At 42.6% G+C, this 20,272-nt stretch overlaps 1 protein-coding gene across 1 annotated transcript; it reads right to left on the minus strand.

Moving 5' to 3' along the window:
- Positions 1–600: 600 nt before the first annotated feature.
- ROGDI (rogdi atypical leucine zipper) lies at positions 601–18,593 on the minus strand. Its single transcript, XM_072417389.1, has 11 exons — positions 18,464–18,593; positions 9,190–9,261; positions 8,317–8,399; positions 8,174–8,228; positions 7,944–8,024; positions 7,436–7,531; positions 6,706–6,804; positions 5,977–6,090; positions 4,425–4,474; positions 3,637–3,763; positions 601–2,949 (listed from the first exon to the last, which is right to left on the minus strand). The coding sequence occupies exons 1-11, from the start codon at positions 18,506–18,508 to the stop codon at positions 2,908–2,910; spliced, it is 864 nt and encodes a 287-aa protein (XP_072273490.1). The 5' UTR covers positions 18,509–18,593; the 3' UTR covers positions 601–2,907.
- Between the last annotated feature and the right edge of the window lie 1,679 nt (positions 18,594–20,272).

Raw genomic sequence — 20,272 nt, forward strand, 5'->3', positions numbered from 1 at the left:
AGGGGACATCAGAGGAAATGGGGGGGGGGGGGATTAACACCAAAGTTCAATAGTTTTATGTTACAAATTTCCCTTTTTAGAAAATGCGTGGAACTAGAGAGCAATCAATCAATATAGCAACCTATTGAATGTACAGCGCTGTGTAATATGTTGGCGCTATATAAATGCTGTTTTTTAATAATAATGGAGTAATTATCTCTGAATAGAGTCTTATGATCGGGGAGGGGGGGGGCTATGCATCATTCAATGTGACATTAACCTGCATTTCACTTGTCATTTAAACTCAATCCATAATCCAATCACTTCATTACGTGTCATGTGGAGCTCATCAGGGCCCCAAATCCTTTGCTGTCACCAATCTATTTGTTCGCAACAAACTCCAAGTTTCTGGGTTAACCCTTTCTGTTCTGAAGATGTTTTCTGTTACAATCATATATATTTCTACAGCCCCCGGTGACAGCACCATCAGTGGGAGCAACCGGGCTGCGCTCACATATTAACCTTTTCCTGGCCAATCAGAAAGCCCGTTGATGCTTTTTTTATTATAACAGTGTTTGGAAATGATCATACATAGCATTCATCTGACACCAGATCACAAAACGCCATTCATTTCTTTATTTATCCAAGAGGACAACACATTTGTATACTGTATATACCAGCAGTGACTGTGTATAGAACATTCTGTGTGCGATGGGGACAACTGTATGGTCCCTTCTTGTCCACAGATACACAAGGGTTAACCTCATTGCAGCTACGATTCCTAACTATTCATGTATACAGGAAATCAAAGCGAAGGACCTGATTTACTAAAGCTCTCAAAGACTGGAGAAGATAGACTATCATGGGAGAACCTGGATGATCCAGCAAACATGGAATGTAAGAACATTTGCCCATAGCAAGTGATTTTTAAGGCATCCATTCCATTGTCGGATCACCCAGGTTCTCCCATGATAGCCTATCTTCTCCAGTCCTGAAGAGCTTTATGAAATCAGATGCAAAGAGGTAATATTCAAATACAATAAAGCTGGAGGTTTCTATCTGAAAATTGGACATTGAAATGCTGAGTTGATCCAGAGATCAGAGTCAGCTGAAGTTAGGAGCAAATCTGCAGTTTTCAGTCTAAAAGCCGGTCCATTCTTTCTTTTTTGCTTTTGGTATGTATAGGTAAGTAAAACATTAAATGACCAAATAGGAGGAACTTAAGAAGTGGGAATAAAAGAGTCTTTGTACAACATTGTCACATGGGTGGTGGGGTAGCCAGGCAGTTACCGGTTCCTCATGGCAGGTAGATGATTGGAGCAGCATTTCACTAATGGCTACTCATAAAGACTATAGGACAGGTAAATCAAATCAAAGCCACTTGGCAGAGGTGCCTACCAGCCTGCCGTCCATGAGATTGCAGCCTTACAAGTTGGGATCTGTACATAACTTCCCGTCTTGATTTCTGGATCTACGGCCATTTTCTCTGCAGAAAACCTGCTGCATGTACATCCTTCCATAGCTCGGTGTAGTGTATGGGCTTTCTGATTGGAGGCACATTAAACGGATAGATAAGAGCAGTGTTTCCCAACCAGGGTTCTTCCATAGGGTCCTGGAGCAATGAGCAGTTTGCACCTCTCAAATGACACCAATGATGTTTTTAGCTATCTGTAAGGGTGACATTCTTCCCAATGGCCAGCAATGTAAGAGAAATTCTTCCCACTGACCACCACACTAATACACTGTTAGCTGGGGATATTGAAATTATAGAAGTGTTTCCCTGATGACCTAAAAGTTATTTCAAGGGCTCCCCTATGTTAAACACTGCTTTGGATAAACCCTTGTATTGCAGGTATTATATACAAAAAGTGCACAGTGAGATTATAAAGGTCCATACTAACAAAGAAACCTAATAGCTACAGTAAAGGGAATGTATAGCAATTTCAATTCAAATTCTAGTTACACAATAGACAATTTTGAAATCTGTTATTAAAAAAAAAATCATACGGATAACCCTGACTGATGTATTTACCAGTCTTGGCCAGCAGGTGGCATGCTAGAGAACCTACATTCTATCAGCTGGCAGCACAGTCTGCCCCCTGCTGGGGAATTATTTTTACATTTCTATAACAAACCTTTCTCAATACTTTTTATTTTGACCCTAAAATAGAAAATGCACAATACTTTCATTTTATTACACATAAGGGGTCCCTACTCTCCATAACTTGGTCTTTTGGTGTCACCAGCTATGTCTCCTTTGCAACACTGGTCCAGCTCGATTTGTTCTTTTGTTGAATGCTAATCATACTATAGAAATATATATACACACTATAAATATAAAGGAAACAGGACCCAGGGGTTATTTATACATTTCTACAATGTTGTAGGACAAAAGAGCAACTGCCAAGTCAAAATGTAAAAAAAAAAACAAAACATAACGACAGGGATATAAAGGCTGCAGGTTTAGTGGAGGGCGGGGGGTTGGGTGGAGCTGGGAACCCCAGTGCAGTGATTAGTAATGGAGTTCCCACCACACCAACCCAAATACGGTGCAGAACGGTTCTAACACAGTCACTCCCCTGGTTTTGGATATGCACACACATCTACAAACATAAAACAAAATCCCTTCTTAGTGATGAAATGCTGAATAAGCAAATAAATAAAACATATACATCAATTTACAGCATTCACACATAACATCCCAGGTGGTAGTCTGCTGCTCCCAAAGATGAGAGGCTAGGAGGTCTTCGGGGTACAGACTGACACTGGGAGTTCATGAGTCCCGGGAGGGCCGATGGACTGGGTGGTAATGCGGATCCGGTAAGAATATCAGAAATTCACACAATTCTAGAACCACACAGGCTGGTCCTAAAGACTACTCTTCATTAGAGGCAGCATGATGATGAATAGGAAAGGTGATGAGTAGACCTAGTATGGCCGGAAATTCCAGTAACTGGAAAATATGGAGATCTGGAGGAGGAAAAAAGGGGGGGGTTAGAGAACAAAACAGATTAGGATTTTACAGCAATCTCACTTATTGTACATTTAATGGCTGTTGTGTTCAATCTTCTGATGATAAACATGTTTTATGCAAACTTGCTGGTTCTGCACTTGCAAAAATCCCAACCAAAGCCTCTATTTATAAAATTATTCCCCCAAACATTTGTTCCGTAAACTCGCTGGTAGCAAATTTTATGGTATTATTTTCCACAGGTCTCCTAATAAAACAATGACTCGTTCTGCCACCTAGTGGGCAATCAATAAAAGTGCACAGCTGTCACATTAGGAAAAGAATAGGAAGTAATCAAATTTTATGAGCGAATCATTTATAAATCGAGCACTAAGAGTCAGCCAACACTCAAGGCACAGTTACTCAATAAACCGGGGCTCCAAAAGCTTCAGAGTCAACAGACTTGGACAAAGTTGTGGGTTGGCTATATAGACACTGGATGCTTGAAGCCAGAGGATAAGCAACATGACACCCATACAGCATTTTCAGGAGGTCACATTTTTCCCCGTCACTTTAAACAAGGCAACTTGTCTATGCTGCCCAGTGATGCAGAATAAATGACAGAACAATACATAGTGTCGTGCTCCCCTCTGCAATCCTGACTTAAAGTTTCAGTTGGCATGTAGGGGGCAAAGCCCAAACCTTACCTTGTCCTTGAGTTGCTGACAAAGCTGCAGGGACACGGTGAAGAAGACCAGCGCATCATTCAGCCAGGGTACTATGCACTCCACTTTATGGACGTGGCTAACTTCAAATCTCTGATTGTTCAGCTCACTGTGGGATAAAGAAAAATATTAGTAGTGTGGGAAATCTCCATGGTAGGTTCACATTTAGCTGCTGCAGTGCATTAATGCATTATTTTTAATGAACGAGCTAACACTGCACCCATACTGGATCTGTATTGCTATGTATAGGGAGATGTGCAGTGCATGGAAGCGGAGCATTGGGGGGTCTTTAAGAATGACACCCCAATACACAAGTGAAAGCCATCATATTGCACGTTTAGGGGGCAGATAAGAAACAAACTAATGACAAGAAAATGGAGATGTAAATCTAGTCTGACAATTAAAGGGTCAAAACAGGGGTCAGATGTTATTGGTGCAAGTGTTGGTTTGAAAATGAATGGAAGAACACGACTGGCTGTTACAAGAGATGGCAGATTTTGCTTGCAGATGCTATAGGAAACTTCCCACACAGGATTGACTGGGCCAAGCAGCTCCCGCCGCCATGATATTTAAAAATAGGAGTTTTAGTGGCGGTTGGCTGTCAGTTCCCTCATTTGTTCTCTGCGGGGGGTCACAAGTGTGACTTGAAGCGCCCGCAGATTTTAGGAAGTGGTGATAACACTGCGTCCTGTATGTGAATCAGTAATAACGATATCATTCACACACCAGGCTCACAAGACATTCATGTCAGAGGAAATCCAGCTACTTACAACATTGCTCCCGGGTTATGCAGGACAGAACTGCCAGAGGGCCGGAAATTCTGAAAGCAGACGAAAGCTGAATCAGCATTAAGCAATACATTCATGAAACTATACCTGTCTGGGTGTGTATACATAATAGGGTGATGGGAAGGTTAGATTTGGGATTGGGAGATCCGCAACTATAGAAAACCAACCTCCCTGCCCGTCTCTGTTATGCTGACACTTCGAGAACTCTCTTGATTCTCCAGCACTCTTTGGATATACAACCTAGCAGTTCCTTATAAACTTGATATCAGAGACTTGTTACCACCGCCAATAATCTGGACTGATTTTTCCTGGTTCCTGGATTCCAATGTCGTATTCAGACACCTTGAACACCTAGATTGTCACTGGTTTCCTCTAAATCCCCTGAGGAAGCTAAACCGGCGAAACGTGTTGGGATTCGGGATCCAGTTTAACCAATTATACACCTAACCCCTCTACCAATTCTGACAGTTGTGTTCTGTATAGTATCAAGTCCCTGCAACCTTTTAATCATTAGGGTCAAATGCAGGAACATTGTTCATAAATATCTATGTATATACCACTAAATCACCAAACTGGTTTTTGACATTTGTATAACTATTGTCCATATCTTAATATTTCTACATAAAACCTTTCAGCCATACAAAATCCCCCGCTGTCCTTTCCTCTCTCATATTGATGCACTAATATAAGGGGTTTGGTTACTGTACATAATCCTTAGACTTGCATAGGAACACCCACTTTTTATACAATTATAGAAAACCAACATTTGGGGTGCATAGGTCTAGCTGGACCAAGGTGGAGCTGAGGGGGTAGGCAAGAAGGAAGGGGGGTGATGAAAATGACCTTGTCCTGTGTCCTTTGTTTCCTCTCTAAATGTTGGAGTAAACTACCCAAAGCAGTGGACAGAATGCCGAGCTACCTACATTCAGTTCATCATTGCATCCAACTCCATACTAAAAGACAAAGCATCCTCGACAATGTCAAGGAGAGTACAGCAACCAATCAGAACCCATGTACAATACGGCTGCTATTGGTATAAACTAGTCACACTTTGTCCTTTGCAATGGAATGGTTCATAGTTGTGAACCTGCCCTGTATTTAATCTGTAATATGTATCAATGCAGCATTTCAATTTCCACAAGTGCAATCATAAGTTCGGCTTCAGGTGCCAGGTCATTTTAGGACAAGGCCCCCCCATAATTTATCTGGCTCTCCAAGGCTACGTACACATGTCAGATGATTCTCGTCCGATAATCGCTTCAGGGTTGATATCGGACAAGAACCTGGAGTGTGTGCAGCGCTTGTTGTTCATGGATCTGTCCTGGTGGATCCACGAACAACGAACGATCGTAATACAAGTGAAGGGAAGAGAGCACAGCTGGGTGTTGCTCTGTCATTCTCCCCCTCCTCTCTTCATGGAGCAGCACTCGTTCATGCATCGTGCAGTCTTTTGTAGCTGGAAAGGATCTTTCATATATAATGCACATTTGTACCCAGCCTAACCAGCTGTAGATGTCATCCAACGATTGCTCACCTTGGTGGAGTTGGGTTGCAGAGCGTGGAGCTGATAAACCAGAAGACACAACTTGTTAACGTTGACATAGAAATTTAGGAGAACATCAGAGGGGGGCGCCGGGCTGAACATTTTCTAAAAGAAGATTAAACAGCAATTACAGATTGATATAAAGAAGCAGCAACAACAACAAAGAAAATACTGCTCAAAAGTTTGTTTGCCATCCCCTCCCTATCCAAACCACCAGGCTCATCAATGGAGGATAGCTGGTATAAGAAGCCGTATATCATCCAGCTCTAGAATTTGTTTTGACCAGAAGTCAGATCATATAATGAATGGTTTCAGATATTGCGATAAGGAATATTTCACTTATAGTTTACTAAGAATATAAATTCACAAAGCACTGAAACCATACAGGGCACAATAAAGCATTGCAATCCATAGTAATGCATAGAAATAATGTGGATTGTTCACTTTCCCACCAGACCCCCTAACCCACTCACCGTAAAATAAATACGTGATTTAGCAATGGATAATTTACCCCTTTCCTGGTTGAGAGGTGCAGAAAACAAAACTCTTGTATCCTTAATCCTCGAAATGGATAATTATTGTCTATGGCACAGCGATGATGTCACCTGCACCTCCAGGAGCCCAAAGTAAAAAGGGTAATTGTTTGCAAATAGAAGCTTTTTTTATGAAAGCTTCCATAATGCTCATAGTGTGAAAAAAAATTCTCTTTAGTTAGTTTACCGTGAGTCCACTAGTAGCCACTTCTGGCAGTGTCATGGTCGCCGGGGTTGTAAGGCGATTCCGGGCTCTGGTTAGCTGAAGCATCACGGCGTCCATCAGCTGTAAGAGAAATACCTCAAACCAATCAAATATCAAAAGACAAGAAAGTATACAGAATGGTCGTTATGAGTCATAGCATTCAATGAAAGGAAGGCCAACACGTTTCATGGTGTACAGAGCTCTCCATCAGTCTCCATCATGGTTGTGATGTGGTAGCTCTGAATCCTGGACCAGTAAAACATTTTAGCGATGGGGAATTCCTATTCTTCATACGGCAGCATTGGGCAGATATCAGAACCACTTCTCCGCCCTGATGAATAGGGTGCAGCCCCTGAAATGTGTTGGCATTCTGTGTTGACTGTTACATATAATAAGGACCATTTGGGACACGTTTTTAGTGGGTTGGCACTTTCGACGTTTGTATGGATAGGGAGATGCCAAGTGAACCCACAAACACCAGAACATCCCAAATGGATCTTGGACCTAAGGGCCCAGTGCTCCTCCTGAGTACAATTACACACGGATATCAAGCAATAGGTGCATCCCATGCCAAGCTTTTGTGATAGACTTGACTGAGAGAATATGGCAGGACGTGACACCCGCTTGGCAAGGGCCTTGACGGGCACAGCCATCCCCCAACACACCAGTGGGGACCCCTTTAGGAACCCAGGATAATTCCCCAGCATCTCACCTTCAGCACCTCGGACCCGGTCTGGAAGTTGTAATTCTCACCCCGATTGGTGAGCAGATAAATCGCCTGATTTACATGGTTCCTGGCGTCCTGGATCTGAAACACAGTGAATCAAAGAGTGTATGTCAGGGCAAAAAACAGATGCTGTAGATTGCTGCAATACATTCACATTTCCCCCAGGTGCCACCAAGTCATCGCTGCCCTGTGGGTGGTGCGTGATGCCCAGGATGTACAGGAAGAGGGCGTTAAATGATGTGAGGGTCATGCAACCCTGCAGCCAGGGCTGCTTGTTTACATTTAAAAAGAATCCTGGAACGGGGCTTTGCTATCAAGCCAGCTTTGACTTGGAACAAGCAGGGAGTTAGCAAAGTCTAAAGTCCCATCCTCTATGCAGGTTTTAAATCAGCGATTCACAGGCAGTGAAGTATCAGGGTTACAATGTTTTTCACCAGGCAGCTGAACACAATGCAATAGGAACTGCCCAAACCCCCCATCCCCATAGGGTTACCTGCTGCATCTTCCACTGTTTGTCCTCCCGGAAGGCAAAATGGAGGACCTGACTGGTCCTTGAGACTTTTAAGTTAACTTCCTAAAGTGGTAGACAAGAAGAAAAAAAAGCTCAGCACAAAATGGAGAAAAATAAAATAGAACCCCTGCCAGTCTTTTACTAGCTGCATTCACACTGGGGAGATTTCCATTCACACATCAAATTCCACCAATCAAAATGAAGATACTCACAGCCTGGCAGAGGGTGTCCCCTTGCAGGGTCAGAACTCCTTTTACTTGATCTGTGCTATACAAAGGGGAAAACGGGAGGAGTCAGAGCCAACTTCTCAGAATTAAAGAGGACCTGTTATATAGACCCTCAATTACTCAGTTACCTGGAGCTCCCCAACACAAAGTTCTCTTGCTTGGTGGCGCCATCTGCTGTTCCAGTGGGAATGGTAAACCTGCGAGAGGCTTCCTGTTTAAGAGAAGGCAGGGTTCAGAATTAGGTAAAATACCTGACCCATCCAGCAACCCCCCCTCCATATGCCACCAATAAAGCAGACACTGCCCTGAAATGCCATTCCACCATCCCCTAATAAAGCAGGCAAGTCAAACAGTAGGCAGAATTACATGGAACTGATCAGCAAATTTGTCACATGAGGTCTAGGTCTTCAATACAATATAGCGAGGAGCCTCCTGTAATAAAGACCAGTTCTTGCTGCTCCCCCTGGATTGTGCAGGGTGACCGGTCTTGTATCCGCCCACTCCCTTTTCTGCCTGTAGTAGGTGGGTCTTCTAGGTCCCGCCCACATCTTTACTTTCTGCACAGTCCATGGATGTCCCTGCTATTTTTGCAAGACTTTATGTAAGTTTAAGAAGACATAAAGACAATAAAAGATTATGTCCCCAAACTTCAGTGTAACATTTATCTACAAGATGGCTATTGCTGCCAAATCTGCTTTATCGCTCGAGTTCATCTTGTCCTATTGTACTATGACAACTGGCTTTCATTTCCATTGTCTCATATTTGCCTGTGGTATGCTGGTCTTGTTTAGCCTTTGTACAGTGCCGCAGAATATGTCAGTGACATAACTGCAACTAGCAAGAAGAAGATTGCATCACTCAAAGACCAGATTCCTGATGCAACCACTTTACTACAGGTCCCTAAATGACACAGAAATTTGATTTGCTAAAGGTTCCCCTTTCTATTATCACATGACCTCCCCTACAGGAGCACCAAATACACCAACCATTGTGTCACCGACCTTTAATATATCCTGCAGTTGCTTCAGTACCGAATGCACTTCCTCCTTTAGGAGCCATTTGAATTCTTCTTCCTGCAAAAGAAATCGATGATTAATAGCAATGCAGAGGACATATTAAAAAAAATATATAAACCTGAGAACAATGCGTTGTATTGTATCGTACCGGCCCTTAGATGTGCTGAGGGCAACGGCTTCCCCTTTCCAAATGGCACAAACCTTATTGTCACCAATAACACAGCTTCTGTCTTCAGGTGACAACGCTCAGTGTACTGTATCTATACAGGAGAGACAGTGTCACCCCAAGATAGGAAGAATGACAAGGGTACAAGAAGCCTGCAGAATATCTATAAGGAGAGGTATTGTGGAGGGCAATAGATTGTGAGCTCCTCTAATAGCCAGATAGTGATATGAGTATGGACTCTGTACAGCGCTGCAGAATATGTTGGTGCTATATATAAGAATAATGGCTGCATGTTAGATATACACACCACACAGTCCGTTTATGTTGTGACTACAGATGTCTGAATATTTTGGAGATCTCGTAGCCTCGCCCCACACAATATTTTGCCTGTATACAGCGAGCACTCCGGTTGAAGTCAGTTTTAGGCGGACAGACAGGAGAGCTGCACCCATAACCATAACATTTACTATTATGATTTGTCTTTGTTGTCAGTAAACGGAGAGAGAGGCCTCTAATCCCTGGGGACGGCTGGAAGAATATTGAGATGACACCAGGGATGTAAGGTGAAACGGGTGAAGGAGACAACATGGCTGCTGAAAGGAAGAGACGGCAACATGGCTGCCACAGCAGGGCAGAGGTGACAACATGGTCGCCGTAGCAGGGCAGAGGCAAAAACATGGCTGCCATAGCGATCTTTTGGGATTAATCTCATGTAAAAAAAAAAAAAAAAAAGTCTGTTTCCCCTAGCACAGAAACACACTTCTTCTGAGAGGCCATATGTGTCATTTCCAAACATGGCGATCCGTTGCTCTGTTCAAGTGAATTGGGCTTCAAATCGCCAATTTGGTGTAGGTTACATTAGTTTTGGTATCCTGTAAATACAGTATTTTTCTACCATTTTTTTTTTTTTTTAAGTTGAGAACGTAGCTGAATTTTTCCTCCTCGTCAGCACGACCGGTTTAATCATTGGCCATGAAGTCAGCTAACTCTGGATTAGTTAAAAATGGATAGTTAAAGTTTACCCATCATCGCCTCTCTGGTCAATAAACAATGAACTTCTCTTTTTGTTCACTTAAATATACCACTGAATGAGTTTTAATAATTCTATTAAGAGGTTAAAAAATATATATACCCATTGATCCTGCCAGAATCAAGTGTGCCAATAACTTTCTGCAATTTCTGCCTGTGTGGATTTCAGTAACTGGTTGCATTCTGAACATTAATGATGCAAATAAAATGGCGGGCAAGGCTGTACGGTGTAATCCATACGGCTTGTACCACAGATCTGAGGAAAGATGGATGCCTCTCCTCACAATTAGATCAATGGTTCAGGGTAAGGTAAAATGTCTACTCCAAAAATTGCAACCTTTGTGTACAAAATGGCTACCTCAGATAACATTCTGAGCAGAAAATAGGTGCTTCAGATTACATACATTCTTAATTATGCAGAGGAGACAAAATAGCTGCCCCCCCTCCATTAGATTCCTGTCAGATTTGGAAGCAAAATGGCTGCCTCAGAATGGATTCCAGTCACAGATTTGGAGACAAGATGGCCACCTACAATTATGTTTGGAAATAAAATGGCCACCTAGGATCAGTTTCCTGTCATACATTTGGAGACAAAATGGCCACCTCAAATTAGTTTCTGTCCCAGATTTAGAAACAAGATAGCCAATCCCTGATCAGATTTGGAGACAAAGTGGTTGCCACCACTTAAATTCCTGTCAAAGATTTGTAGGCATAATGGCAGATTCTAATTAGATTCCTCTCATAGATGCAGAGACACCATGGCCACCTCTGATTGGTTGGGAGACAATATGATAATCTGATTATGGTCACAGAATAGAAAACCAAATGGCCGCCTCCAATTAGATTATATTCCAGTCACAGATCTGGAGGCAAAATTTCCACCTCGGATTAGATTCCGGTCACAGATTTGGAAAAAAAAAAAAAAAAAAAAAGAAGATGGGCACCTTTGATTAGATTTGGCCGCCTCCAATCAGACTCCGGTTACAGAGTTGGAGATAAAATGGCTGCTTCAGGCCTGGCACACATTTACACTCACAGTAGACAAAAAATGGCTGCCCAATACCGGGCTCATGTTATAAATTCAAAATGGCTGCATATTACAAGCGGAAATATAAAATGGCAGCTTGGAGATCCATTTGGTGTATTATATTACAAGCTATATATAAGATGACCACCCTGGGATCGCAGCTTTTCTCGCATGACATTTTGTATTGCAGCGGCAGGCCTGGGTTTACCTCAGCGATGGATTAGGCCTGTGTTTGCCTGGTGTTGACACACACACACATTGGATTTGTCATTCTGGTTCTATGTGGATGGCGGCGGGGAAAGAAAAACAACAAAAACAGCTCATTAGGGAAGAAAATGCTCATTCGAAGCTCGCCACCCAGAAACGGGTAAATATTGACAACCCAAAGCCGATAATCTCGATTTGTCTCTTCAGTATCTGGCCCATGCGCCGTTATTTACCTCCTCAAAGAGGCATTCCCACTGCGTTGCCAACTTGAAGATCCAAATGCTAAAAAATATTAAAAGAGAATAAACACAATGTTTGTCCATAGTAACACATTGTCCAAAAACACTCCACAAGCACTCGGGTACACCAGGCCTGTGGGGGGCGCCGCTGTCAGTATTTGGAGCAGATCGCTGGCAATTATGGCTTTGTTTGGCAGTTTACCCCCCTTACCAACAGTCTACATTACACATTGATGAGCAACATTTCCAATGAACTTGAAATTCTGGTGGATCGGAAGAAGTGTGAAAAAAGAGAGGAAGTCCCATTTCCTGCACAGATGAGAATGTTTATTCCTGAAATAGAAAGGAAGGCAGGAGGACAACCGCAACTGCAAGTGCCAGAAAGACGGACATGAAAAGGGGAATTGTAACAGGTTTGTGTATATATATTTAATTACTTCCCCCAGGCTTGCATGAGATCCTTATATGATTTGTATTGCATATAGTAATAATAGATGGCATGCACACAGTGCTTTCAATTATGTCATCAGTGCTCGGCTTTCTGCAGAAAGTCTAGCAAAATAGTAAAATCTCATAGCACGGGTGGTTCTCCCTACATTCGCACACCACTGTGTATGTATCACCCCTACCCCACCACCATTGTACTTATCTATGAAATGATAACTTCAAGCGTTATCTTGAGAATGATGTTCTGGAGGGTTACTCATCAGTAGGGTTGCTATCACTGAATACATCCCTATCATTCTCTGGATCTGGTCTCAGATCGCCAACGGGGAGTAAACACAAGAATAAAGAGAATGATGAAACAAAGCAAATACATGACTGCTGCTATGAAATGGGTAAAAAAAAATCTTGGACCCCAATTCAAGCCTCTTCCTATTAATTCCTTTATTAATAACTACTAATTATGCAGTTCATGGAAAGCTGGCACCACACAAGGCCTGTCATCAATGCCAATGATTGGTGAATGCAGCGTTCACCTATATGAAGGCCAGAGGGCAAGGCCAGCTTGCCAAAGCGTACCCGGTCAATTTATCTCACACTGGGCTGACCTGATCTCTAAATGAGGACATCTTCTTGTAGACCATCCTTACCAGTCCTGGTGTCACCATTGCAAGAGTTCCTCCCGATTTCTGTACTGGTGACAGCTTTGGATTTCCCATCACTCAGTGTCATGGTGCCAGGGGCTTTCATAATGGCTTAGGTCAAAGCTTTTAGTTTTCTTATGAGCGTTCACATTGAAAAATAAAAACCTTGCTCTACTCAATCTAGATGACAAAAGCGAAATAATAGAAGCATCCAATCAGCCCTCAGTAATCCGTTATTTGCTAGATAAATGGCCTTTTTAAATGTATCTACGCACAAGATAAATGTGATATATTGCAGCTTGCTGGGCCTTTAGCATGATGGCTGCATTAATTTTCAAATTTTTAAGCACTTGCCATGTTTATTTTTACAGAGTGATTCTGAAAGTAACATTTGCTGTCCTAGCGGCGTTAACACTCACTGTTATGTATCTATCGAGAAGCAGCGTTGTCACTTCTGGACACCTCTGCCTTTTCTCACCTCTTTAACATGGGGAGGGCAATGTTCTGTAGTTTATAGAAATGAGCTAAGCAGGGCAGAGAACACTAGGAGAGAGACTAAAAGGCGGCAAATAAGAGATGTTTATGACTTTTTACAGACCATAAGCGTGTGATTGTCACTCGTACCACGAGGCCAGCAAGAACCATTAACAACACAAGTGACACAATGAAACAACTTCAGAACTATTACTGATGTTCCATTGCAGACTTCTGCATACCAAAACCACAGTACAAGTGAAAACAAAGTAAATATAGCCCCAAAGACTTCCCTTTCTACGAAACTACTAACGAAACTGAACAGCTTCCTACGGGAAGGTACGGCCTGGAACACCAAGTTAGAACCAAGGCTACAGCTCTGAACAATGGAGGAGTTTTGGAGGAGATCTTTTAAAAATTCCACTTCGAGACCTTTCTCGGTGCAATCATTGGAAGATTTCCTCTATGTCTGTTCAGGTGACAACTGGTATAGTTTGGATTTCCCATCCGATTTTCTTCCAAGAAAGCTCTAAATCTCAACAGGAGGTCCATCCACAACGTTAAAATGGTCTCGGCTTTAGGCATTCAAAAGATGCCAATCCCAAAAGTCCAAAGCATATTTTAGATCATCTCTCGCTTTGGAATCACATCTGAAGGCACCAAACTTCCCCATTTAGGCACTATTCCCAATTAAAAGACTAACTGGCTGAGAAAGGAACACCATTTCCCCAAGTGTGAAACCGAAGAGTTTAGGAAAAGTAGGCTAAAAACTCTCTTATGAAAACATGAATGACCATAGTCTAAAGGTCTAGGAAACTCTACCACATGTCCATCAAAATGGCAACCTGAGAACAACCTTGGAACCAGGAGACCATGGAGGATGGTAAATTTTACCAGCACTTCGTGAAGAGCCTCCAAAGGATATCTTCGTTCTATTAGAAGGGACTATAGCTTTTACACTGCTTTTTGGTAAAGATCTTTTTTTGACGACCCATAGTCAAATGCCAGAACTTAAAGGAGCACAACGTTTCATTCATCAGATGTCCCTCTGACAACGATGGCCTGAGAGGTGGAGTTCTTAGTAAAGAAAATTGGACGGTTTGATGAATCTAAGTATTTACCAAGCAGTATCCAAAGGATAACTTTGTTCTATTGGAAAAGGAGTAAATAATGTACATTGTTCTATGATAAAGAACGTTTGTGAAGACCCATTGCCAAGTGCCAGAACTAGCAAGGAGCTCAACCATGCACCAAGTGACTTCTTTATATTGGAATGGGTCATAGAAATATACACTGTTCTAGAGTAAAGAACTTTTGAAAAACCATTACCAAGCATCAGAACTTGAAAGGAGCCCAACTGTGCATGAGGTGTCCTTCTCGCAGTGATACACTGAGAGTTGGAGGTCTTGGTAAAGAACATTGGTTTGATGAATTCATGTATGCACCAAGGAGTCTCCAAAGGATATCTTTGTTCCATTAGTCTACAGACTATAGAAAATACACTATTCTTGGTGAAGAACTTTTTGAAAGACCCATTGCCAAGTAACAGAACTTGCAAAGAGCCCAACCATTCATCAAATATCCCTTTGGCAGTGATGGAATAAGAGGTGAAGGTCTTAGTAAAGAACATTGGATAGTTTGCTGAATTCATGTATGTACTAAGGAGTCTCCAAAGGATATCTTTGTTAAATTGGAATAGATTATAGAAAATACACTGTTCTATGGTAAAGAATGTAAAGAACCATTGCCTAGTGCCAGAAATTGAAAGAAGCCCAGAGATGCACCAGATGCCCCTCTGGCAATGACAGACAGAGATGGAGGTCCTAGTAAAGAACATTGGATGGTTTGATGATGATATGGTGGATGACCTCTAGAAGTGTAATCAAGGACCTGTTGAGTAGCAATCTAACAAATGATCATTTACAACCATGGTGGTCTACACCAGAGTACAATTGTGTCCACACGTTCCTGGGTGGTGTTCACCTCTCACCATAAAGACAACCACAACAATAACATTATTTAAGATGAGCTACGTTGCACCAGCAGTTCTCGTAGTATTTTGGGTGAAGACCACAGAAGGGGACAATCCATGGTTTGACCACTTGATTGCCGTTCTTTTTGAAGAACTTGGCATTTGATTTTAGTAAACAGCACAAATCAGCACCATCCAGACAAGCCAGTGTATACGGTAGGATTACAGTCTGAAAATAAATACACCATTGAAGTATATAGGTCAGGGAGATAAATCACCATAAAAGTATAGCTGCACGGATAATCCCATCCAGACCATACTGCCGAAGGAGAGGACCCTGGGGAAATGCTGAAGGTTTACCACGCCTGTTTTCCAGAAAAAGAACTCTGCCTAATGCATTAGTCACCAATCACACTCAATTTAGTTCAGAACAACAAATACAAACATATGTCCTGTATAGAAGACCTGCATGGAAAATAAAACCCACATTACCCTAGTTGGGTGGAAAATTCCCTCACCTATCCCCATTTGCCTATGGCACATCTGGGTACGGGTTAACTTTTTAGTTTTAGAGTAGGGAAAATGGGCAATAGGGCAGGAACCCCAACTTCTCCAGGACCCTAAATGTCATAAAGGCATGGGGTGCATGGAGCAGCAATGCTGTGCACTTGAGACTTGAGACCCCCTAGACACTGCCCGGAGAATGAATAGGGCCAAATTTGGTCTAACCCATTTTGTCGGGTTGGGGGTTAGACCAAATTTGGGCCTAATCATTCTGCGGGGTGGGGATTAGGCCCAAATTTGGTCTAACCCCCCCCCCGGCAGAATGATTAGGCCCAAATTATGCCACATGAGGATCACGACCACAAAGGATCCAGTATAAGTGGCAACTTACCTGCACCCAGCAGTGTCAATGAAGCCTTCCAGCATGTCCAACCAAAAACTTACAAAGACTTTAAGCAACCGAACTTTCTTCTGATCCCACCCCACACAACCTATATCCAGCCCTAAACTAAATGCCACCCCCCCCAGTAGTTACAGTGTACTTTTGCATGCCTTCCTGCCCCACCATGCAGTTTATCAGCAACCAATAGTTTGGCTTGAGCACCATCCCATGGCAGGCAGGAAAGCTTACCGAAGAGCGGTTGATCATCCAATGCTCTTCCCCATCCAATGTATTGCAAACTAAAATCTTTATAACCAAAATCTTATTATGTAGCCATAAGACCAATGCAGTATAAAAGAAGAATTACTTTTCAGCAGTCACCCAACATCTCCAGCAGGCCATAGTATTTCCCTAAAAGTGCCAAGTGTACAGGAATCCCACACCAACCTCTCCATTACCGGGATTATGGTGACGGCTTCATTGGTGATGGCATTAGCCAAGGCACATAGGAGGCTTCAGATCAAATATCCTTGGATTGCAATGGAATCTCGGTCGTTGTGTACATACACATGACACGCCCTTATGATCACTGATAGAGATTCACCTGCTAGATGCAATGCATTCTATGGGGCGTGGCTGCAAATTGAATCTCTGCATTAGCGTTTTGGCAGCAGATCTTCATCATTATTACAATGTATTCACTTCTATGGGGCGTGGCTTCAAATCAATGAATATCTCCCGCCAAATTGGTAATGCATCACTGATACAATGTTGATCATGTGACATACCCCCAAGAGGATGGCCGCACTTACAGAAGTGGAAATTGGGGCAGTTTACTCCAGCGACGACTTTCCTTTGTCATAGACAAACACAATGCATTGTGTGTCAATATAAAGGATTGAATTGGAATGTCCAATCAGAGCTGGAATCTCCGCAGAGAGAAGCACCTGGGTCATTCTGCTGAGCAGCAAAGGACCAATCCCAGGAGACGACACTGTGCCCGCTTCTGTCTGATGCCAGATCAGACTTGGTGGTGGGGACACCGGCACGGCATTTGTGCCTTGTACAACGCCCAGTGTCACCCTCCTGGGTTGGGTTAGAATTATGATGCCCGAAATGCAAAGGACCAATCACAGGAGGCTATATCATTACCATGATTGGTTATCTTGTGCCGGATCAAACTTGCTGCAGGTACCAGCGTTCTATATTTATTATGCCCTATAGTATGGGGGGGCTCCAATACAGAAGGGACCGTTTACCCTAAACCATGGAAGGGCCCTAAACACCATCACATGCAAAGCAGGACTAGCAGTATGCCCCAGACAATGCCTCCTTTTCTCTTGCCAGAGGGATGGCACCATCTTTGTTCAGGAATCACCTCCTTCCAGGAGATGACACCTTCAGCTCAATAAAAGGAAAGAGGAGACTGAGGAAATGCTTTCTCCCGCCTGCAGCTGACCAGTGACATGAGGCTTGGCATTGGACTGGAGGATGAAAACTTTAAATTTAATACAAATGGGCTCAAAACAAAAAATGGGCTTATTGAACGTCCGCCATATGCCCCTCAGTAACAATCAACTTTTGGCATCATTATAGCACCAGATGTGCCGGATAACGTGGTCCATGAGTCACATGATCAGCGTTCCCCCCCATCTCCAATCATAAACAGTCTGTATTTGTCTGTCATTTGCAACCCCTATTTAATGTACAGCGCTGCGTGATATGTTGGTGCTATATAAATCCTGTTTATTAATAATAATAATAAATCTAACGATGCCACACCAACCGTATAGATCACAATCTATTGAAATCTATCATTTCATCGGTCTGGATTATGATAGGTTGATGCGCACACACTGATCCTTATCTGACCAATCACAAATCATCGATATCATTTCTGCGGCCAATTGCCTTGCGAACACCAACATCCCCACTAAAGGAAGGTTTGGGAATACTAATCCATTGGATTCTTTTAGTTGCATGGATTAAATGTGTGTTTCTGCAAAATTGGTTGCATTAAAAAAATTGCAAGTATTGATCAGAATATAAAAACAATGATTGTATGCAATGATCCGATCAACACATATCTGGCCATGATCAGACATAATAAATGGGGTCACCCCCCAGACCCCAATCCCCTCCATCACATGACCCGCAGCTCGGTGACTCACCAGCACTCCCCTCTCCGCACTGCTCGCCGCGGCAGCTGTCGCCATCCTGAGCTCTACAGATCCAGACGATGCAGCCTTAATGCAACCAAACAAACCCCGCCCCGCTTTTCCTATTGGTCAGATAACCTCATGTCCCTGACACGATTGGCTCGTTCTGCTAGTCATCGCTCGCTCGTGGCTCGCAGACGGGAGAACTCCGCGGGCGGTGATTGGCGCTCGCGTGGTTGTGTTTCTGCTGAATTCGCAGAACACGCCCACTCGGTCAGAGCCCGCTGTGATTGGTCGGCTGGAATACCTTCACTGTCTTGAGTGATACAATGTAACACTGGAGGTGATCGGCTGCATTCTAAGCCAGGATTGGCCTGATTGGGAACTACTAGAGTCAGAATGAGCTTTATAAATAGGATGGAGGGTAATTACTTGGTTCAGCTTTATTATTCTGCTCACTGGCCATATCTGTATGTCTGATCGTTGATTTAATATATAGCAGATTACTATTAGATCGACTGGATTTTGTAGTTTTCTTTTTTTTGGTGATCCTGCCACTAAAAGAAATTTATGTCTTAGGGTGACAACATTTACTCACTGTACTGTATTTAGGGAGACAACAATTGAAAACCAAGGGCAGTATGTTGTCACCCTATAACAGGAAGTGTCTGAAATCAGACCGTAATGGCAGGATCACTATTCTTTCTATGATAAAAGTCCATTTCAAAATATTAGAAATCAATTTAGAAACATGGACACAATAAAGGGCCTGCAGGATTATAATGAGTGGGTGTAGCTGGTCTCTATATTTTAGAGCAGAATCACTGGATTGTATTTAAATCAGAGCCCCATGTGTCAGCCTATTTGCTACTCCAATGATCTGGATTGATGATCGGGACAACAACACCTCCCAAGGTTTATATTTCCAGCAACACTGAACTGGAGGTCCTCATATTACCCCCATGAAGCCCTGATGAAGTGAGTGTTGGCCTCTGAAACGCGTTGGATCTCTGCATGTGAATAAGATAAGCTATTGGTTTTAGGGCTCATTGAACGATTGGTTTGGGGCTCTTTGTTCTTCATTGTCAGTCTGAATTCATTGATTTGGATTTATGATCAGGCTAAAAACAATTCCCAGGGTTTCATGTACAGGAGGTCTTTATATTGCTTCCATTAAGCCCAGATGAGATGTTCAGAACCTGAAATGCGTTGGCTCTATTTATATCCCAATAGGATTAACTAGATGTTTCTGGGTTCTTTGTTCTTCATTGTTTCAGTCTGAATTCACTGATCCATTGATTTGGATCTATGATCAGTGCAACACCTCCCAGGGTTTATCATCCCAGCAGCAGTGAACAGGACGACCTCATATTATCTGCAAGAAGCCCTGATGAAGGGAGTGTTCAGCCCCTGAAACATGTTGGATTTCTGTATTTGAAGAGGATTATTATTTAATATTAATTATTATCATTATTAGCAAGAATTTTTAATAATAAATGGGGTTTATATATAGCGCCAACATAAGAGGATAAACAAATTATTCCTGGAATCACTGACAATATAGTTTGGGGCTTTTTATTCTTCATTGTGTCAGTATGAATTAATTGATCTGGATTTAGGATCAGGGTGACACCACCTCCCAGGATTTATTTCCCCAATAGCAAACAGGAGGCTCTCCCGTGAATCCCTGATGAAGGAGATGCTCAGCCCCTGAAACGTGTTGGATCTCTGCATCTGTATAAGGACAAACTAATGGTTTCTAGGCCCATTAACTGAATTGGTTTGGGGCTCTTTATTCTTTATTGTGTCAATCTGGATTCA

Source organism: Pyxicephalus adspersus, chromosome 7, assembly GCF_032062135.1.
Source record: "Pyxicephalus adspersus chromosome 7, UCB_Pads_2.0, whole genome shotgun sequence".
Lineage (NCBI taxonomy): Eukaryota > Metazoa > Chordata > Amphibia > Anura > Pyxicephalidae > Pyxicephalus > Pyxicephalus adspersus.